Here is a 6369-nt window from a genome sequence, read left to right on the forward strand (position 1 = left end):
AGTGAATACTTGATTTGAATGAATATAAAATATATAGAGTTATTTTTAATCATTGGTGGTTTCATGAATCCCCAAGATCCTTAGTTGGTCCGCCACTGAGTACAATAAAGTGTACTCAAAGTAATATGTAAACTGCAAATACTAGTATTATATTAGGTAACACTGTAATATTTATAGAGTAACATTGCAATGGTAAGGTAAAAAACTATTAAGAATGTTGTAGGTGCGTAACACTGCAATAATCATATAATAACACTGCAATATGCATAGAGTAACACTACAATCTGGTAATAGACTAAATATAGAGAATGTCGTTTTTGCCCTTCACCGTTTTTTCATGTTCCAATTTAATTAAAATTGTCTCCCACATAGCAGCTTGAGAATCACATAATCTTTAAATCTAACGGCCTAAAATGATGGTATGGTGTTACAATAAAGTGGGTTGTCATATTAATACATATGTAGATTCCTTTAAAATTAATTGTAAATTCAAACATATATTCTATACCTACTTTTATTTATGGTGACAACCGTGATCATATTCATTTTTTTGTCAAGCCATAATTTCTAGGTTGCCCGATGGGATTTTTTTGAAAGTCAACTTATCCTCATGCTTTTTATAGAAAAAACTGTTACATATTTCACTAAAATTATTTAAACTTCAACAGGATATTAGTGCACATATTATACTTCATCAAGCTTTATTATTATTATTATTATAACTCTAATGATATTGTTAATAATAATATGATTGTTCAAGTCATTTTTTGACGGAAAAAAAAAACAGATGGCTAGAAAATGAATTTGTAAAAAGAATTGGGGTGGAATCTTAAAATTAGGGAATTGTTGGGCTCACGCAAGATCTTCATTCATTTATAGTTGTAACCGTTAAATATGAGAAAATGAATATCTTCTTAATTTCGTCTCTCTCATCAACTCAAATGCAAGCTTCTTTCTTCAAAATGTAACCCGATTTCTGAACAACCCTACACCTCTTCATTGATTGAGCACAGAGTTGAATTGATGGTGAAAGGCGCTGAATCCGTCCGGCCCGAATCGAAACAGGGAGCATCAGTGGTGGTCGGCGACGGCCGGGTCGGTTTAAAGTGGAGCTGAATCCCGAGGAGACCACGATTGTTTCCTGGAAAAGGATTCTCAAAAGAGCAGATTTGAGTGAAGCCGATGGGCCCGGTCCGTCGGCTCCTGGCCCGTCTTTTGAATTCCGTAGCGACGAGCAGCCATTTTCTCCTCCTGCGGCGGCTTCTCAAATGAATGAAACGGTAATCTTGCAATGCAGCGTTGTTATTGATGATTTTTACTATTTTGAGCTCCCACTTTTATTGGTATATTGTTGGCCTAGATTTCATTTAACATTCTGGTTTGGAAAATTGTTGGTGAATTCGAATCCGAGATTTCGTTTTGACTTGGCGGATTTTGTTTTTTGTATGCGGAACTTATTAGAAATGAGCCACTCACCCCTTAAAAGGCCTCATAAGGGGGAGGGTTATCCACACTTATATAGATTAGATTGGATCATCACTAAGTCGATGTGGACAGACTTTTAGAGAATTTAACACGCCCCTCACGTGTGGGCCGGAAAGAACATCGGTCTTCCATCACGTGGGTAGGCAATGCTAGAGAACCATCATCGATGTGGGCCGGAAAGAAGATAAAGAGAAAACCATCATCGACTTGGGCCCGCGCAGATACCATATTAGAAATGAGCCACTCACCCCTTAAGAGGCCTCATAAGGGGGAGGGTTATCCATACTTACATAGAAGATATAGGATTTTAACACGCCCCCTCACGTGTGGGCCGGAATGACACATCAGACTTCCATCACGTGGGTAGGCAAGAGAAGAGATAAAGAAATATATCCATCATCGACTTGGGCCCGCTCTGATACCATATTAGAAATTAAATTCTCCAAATCCTTGTCCCACATCGGCTTGGTGATGATTCTAACTTCTCTATATAAGTGTGGATAACCCTCCCCCTTATGATGCCTTTTAAGGGGTGAGTGGCCCATTTCTAATAGAACTTGCAGGGCAGCAGGGATGAGGACGATCTTCTCCTTGACAACATGCCTGATGATGATGACTACAACACCGATGATTCTTTCAATCATGATATTGAGTTGGTGTGCACTGCTCCTTCATCAAGTTGCTTTATTTTTTTATTCACATAGCAAGTTTGATTTTATCACCCCGAATTAAACGCCTTACCTTTTTTTTTACAAGAGGAATCTCCAAGTATTACAAACTTGAGAATGCCTTTGGAGAGTTGGAGAAGATAGTTGCACGATGTAAATCACTAGTATTACACCCTAGTTTATTTCTATTATTTTAGTATGATTCATGTCATATTACTGTTTTTTGTTTGTGCATAAACAGTTAAACCACTTTCTGCAGATCCTCGGGATCCCGTTAATCAATCTCACTCGCGCAAAAAGAGATTGCCTTCAGAAATAAAACTGGAGCTTGCTAAAGTGGCTAGAATAGTGGTAATCAAAGGCAATTGAATTTTTTCATCTTCGTTATAGAGCTAACTTATACTACTATGGTTTATGTCCGTGCTTAATTGGCAAGTCTGTTAGCATAAGTCAAAACCGTGTCCTTTTTTGTTGCTGCAGAGCTCCTGCTATAGACGGATTCGAGGATATGTTCAGCCGCCTAATGAGCATTTTGGGCCACTTGATGAAGATTACAACACTGAATGTATTTTCCCACTTTAAGACAAATATTTTTTACTTTTAAGGCTATTGTGTTTTGTTCTTCTATTTGACATTCACATGAAAATCGTCTATCATTTTTTTGTTGGTTGCCTTTACTGTTTGATGACCTGGAATAGATACTGTGTGGATGGTTTTGGTCCTGTCACCTCACTTTTATGATATTCCATTTGGATATTTTGCTGTCGATAACATTTTTTGTGATGATGTTACAGAAGTTTGTCGAGGTGGAACGCTATGTCTTGGCTGAGACAATCCAAATTGTTAAAGACCTGTATTCCAAATGAACTCCACTTCTGAGATGCACGATGTAGATGTAGATATTTGTTGTGGAACTATCTTCTTTAGTACCAACAACTGAAGCACTTTTCCTGAACCTTAAATTTATATGGTCATCTAAAGTTATGTTTTCCTATCAAGATAGACTAGTTCACAATGTTTATATTTGCGGACTGAAGACATTATTTAAGCAATTTCAAAAGATCAGCCTGGTGGAGTGAATTGATTGTGGAAGACATGAATCCGACGGGCCAAATGAGGTCGGTTGAGGTCAGCGGCAGCCGGGTGAGGTTTATGGTGGAGATGAATCCCCGGGAGACCACGATTGTTTCTTGGAAAAAGCTTCTCAAAGAGGCCAATTTGAGTGAGTTTATGTTAAATATCAATGCAACACAATGTATTAAAATATCAACTAAGTTTATGTTGACATTTCAATGTTATCGTGTTGACATTTTTAATACGCTGCATCGATGAATTAGTAGAGTTAGCAACTTAAGAAAGTGAGCAACGGATCACCCCTCTTGATATTGATATTGATATTGAATTATTGTTATTGAAGTAATCAGATCACTTACACTGTCCCCTTAACTTGTATTAAAGTAGCTTAACACGTGTTATTGAAAATTGCACTCTACAATATTGAATAAAATGATGCATATTGCATAGTTTAGAGAGAACAGGAAGGTGATCTGCCCCATCCGTAATCGTTTGTGTCTACTTCCTGGGAATAATGTAATGACATGATTCCTTTATTATGCATCTATTTTTTTCTCACAAATATATCTTATCATGTCTGTTCCTTGCACATCTTGGATTCCTGATTGTTGAAATTACCATTTTCTTTTAGGGACTGAAAACTGAAACCCTAAATCTGTTCTATGATATCTATTTCGTTTCTTCCTGCCCATCTTGCTGTGGCACAACTGAAAACATTTTGATGGGTCAGAACTGAAAATTTTCGGTAGGTTTCATGTGATGGTCATGGAAGCTTCTAAGATTCACCTTAACTTGTTTCTGGAAATATCACAGCTATGCACTGTATAATCTGAAGCTTCATTTTCATCCTTGTACTCATGTATATGCGTCCAATGTCATTAGAAGCTTGGAATTTCTGCTGCATACTAATTTGTTTAGGCATGTTCTTATAATCAACCTGATGTTCTTATAGGTGGCGTTACTTGCTTCTGCATTGGGGCCAAGAGTGGCTGCAGCCTGTTCCCATGCATCTTTGGGTTCATTGTCTAAGGAGAGTAGCAAAGAAGGGAGTCCCGGAAGTATGTGTAGCTAATCTTTTGTTGGCTTTTAATTACTCATATTAATACAGCAGCCATGAAGGCAAAGCTTTTTGCTGATCACGAAGAGCGTAAAATCCAGCGGTTATCTGCTAATATTATTAACCATCAGGTACTATCCTTGCAATGATTATGTAGAATCTTATGGTTAGTTTTGCTGAAAGCTTTGGTTATGCACTCATGCTAGGTTGAAAGCTTTAGATGCTCTACTCAGCTCATATTGATTGCAATGCCATCTTCCATTGCTTAAGAAATTAAAACTACTTCTTTCGTCTTGCTTCGGCTCAACTTCTATTCCTGCCGCAATATTCCTTATATTTAGGCCAATTTGTTTTCTTCATTCCAAAATTGGCACTTCTATCATGGGTGTTGGTCTCATGATGCAATGTATGTTGACATGTGGTACTGCAACGATTTATCTTTCATTTAAAGAGATTGGAGCTAAAGCTGAAGCAGTTTGCAGAAATTGAAACATTCCTAATGAGAGAATGTGAGCAGATGGAAAGGACCAGGCAGAGGATTTCTGCTGAACGGGCCCTCGTGATGTCGGGGCAGTTTAGTTCTGCTGGGGTGCAACGGCCAATGGGGCTGCCAGGTGTCAGTAATTGTAATTCTGTTATGAACAATTATGCAGGAAATAGACAGCATGTTCAAGGCTCCCAACAACCTTTCGTTTCTGTATACGGAAATAACCAACCCATACATCCCCACATGTCCCTGATGCAACAGCAACAGCAACAGCAACAGCAACAACAAAAGGGGGGTATCCTGTATCCCCTGGTGCAGCTTGGATGTGCAAACCTGACTTTCTCTACGGAGAATGGATCAACTGCTTGGATATGAAAAGATTTGAGATTTGAACTACTAATTGATTGTGACCATATTACTAATTAGATGAGGAAAGGCAAGTGGTATATTAGGATTGTACTACTATTCAGCTGTACAGATTATGAAAATTGCATGAATCAATGAAATTGCATTTGATGGGTTTTAAATTTTTAGTATTTGGTATGGCTCCTTATCTGAATAATAGTACTCTTTTATCCTTGATGGTTCACATTTGCTAAATTGGCACTGTTCAGATCCTGTAGCAGTTCATCCTATTTCCATGTTCAAGGTATAAGAGGGAATATCTGCACTGCACGTGTACCATTTAACATACCAATTGGATTAGTAAATAGTCTAAATTAGTTTAGTACTATGGCTTGGATTTGGATCCCCTCACAGCATTTACAACCGGGAACGGAGAGGTGCCGTGACGCGTTGTAGGTAGGCAGGTGAAGGACCGGCATGCCTGATGTGGGGCGTCGCCTGCCAAGGTGCGGCCGCTCCTTGACATCCACTGTGGACAGCGGCAACGCGACCTGGGGGGATTTTGTTTTAAAATTCTAAATTTATAAATAAATGAATTTTTAATTTGTTTTCTAATTTTAATAAAACAAAATCGTTCTGAGAATCATTGAAAGACAGTTTGTTACTATTATAAAAGAAATTTTATAATTTAATATTTTAATTTCAAATATTTTTTGAGACGGCTAAAATTTAACTAAATTTCATTATTTTAGTTACTATTATCCCTTATCATGCAGTATCGTACAAAGATTAACAGTCCAAATTAAATTTGTCATACTACATGAGAGTTCTTATACACGCAGCTTTCTTCAGGGCACTGATCAAAACCAAAAGATTTTACAGTTTCAAAGCACATGTTCCATGCTCTAGATGCTTGCTTGAGTCCATAAATAGATCTCTTAAGCTTTCAGACTATGTGCTATTTACCCTTAACCTCATAGTCCTCGAGTTGTTTCATGTAAATGGTTTCTTCAAGACTGCCATGTAAGAAAGTGGTCTTGACATCCATTTGCCAAACTTCCCAGTCCATGTAAGTTGCGATGGATGGTAGGATTCGAATTTACTTGAGCATAGCAACAGGTGAGAAGGTCTCATCATAATCGATGCCTTCTCTTTGGGTATAACCCTTTGCCACTAATCTAGCTTTAAAAAATTTCACCTTCCCATCAGGACCTCGTTTACATTTGAATACCCACTTGCTTCCAATGGAAATA

General features: G+C 37.9%; 1 protein-coding gene across 9 annotated transcripts; it reads left to right on the top strand.

Annotated features, from left to right (window-relative positions):
• Nucleotides 1-918: 918 nt before the first annotated feature.
• LOC125219681 (SWI/SNF complex subunit SWI3C-like) lies at nucleotides 919-5304 on the top strand. 9 transcript variants are annotated; one of them, XR_007176181.2, is made up of 8 exons: nucleotides 919-1280; nucleotides 1462-2141; nucleotides 2242-2306; nucleotides 2413-2504; nucleotides 2634-2718; nucleotides 2948-3375; nucleotides 4180-4415; nucleotides 4760-5304. XR_007176181.2 is itself a non-coding variant. In XM_089065180.1 (8 exons), the coding sequence occupies exons 7-8, from the start codon at nucleotides 4341-4343 to the stop codon at nucleotides 5144-5146; spliced, it is 486 nt and encodes a 161-aa protein (XP_088921306.1). In that variant the 5' UTR covers nucleotides 919-1280; nucleotides 1462-2141; nucleotides 2242-2306; nucleotides 2413-2504; nucleotides 2634-2718; nucleotides 2948-3375; nucleotides 4180-4340; the 3' UTR covers nucleotides 5147-5304. The 9 variants fall into 9 exon arrangements, 6 of the variants coding, with proteins under 6 accessions (XP_088921306.1, XP_088921308.1, XP_088921309.1 ...); XR_007176182.2 differs by having other exon boundaries at nucleotides 4767-5304; XM_089065180.1 differs by having other exon boundaries at nucleotides 4736-5304.
• Nucleotides 5305-6369: the final 1065 nt, after the last annotated feature.

Source organism: Salvia hispanica, chromosome 1, assembly GCF_029641045.1.
Source record: "Salvia hispanica isolate PSC_SH4W2 chromosome 1, Shi_PSC_v1, whole genome shotgun sequence".
Classification (NCBI taxonomy): domain Eukaryota; kingdom Viridiplantae; phylum Streptophyta; class Magnoliopsida; order Lamiales; family Lamiaceae; genus Salvia; species Salvia hispanica.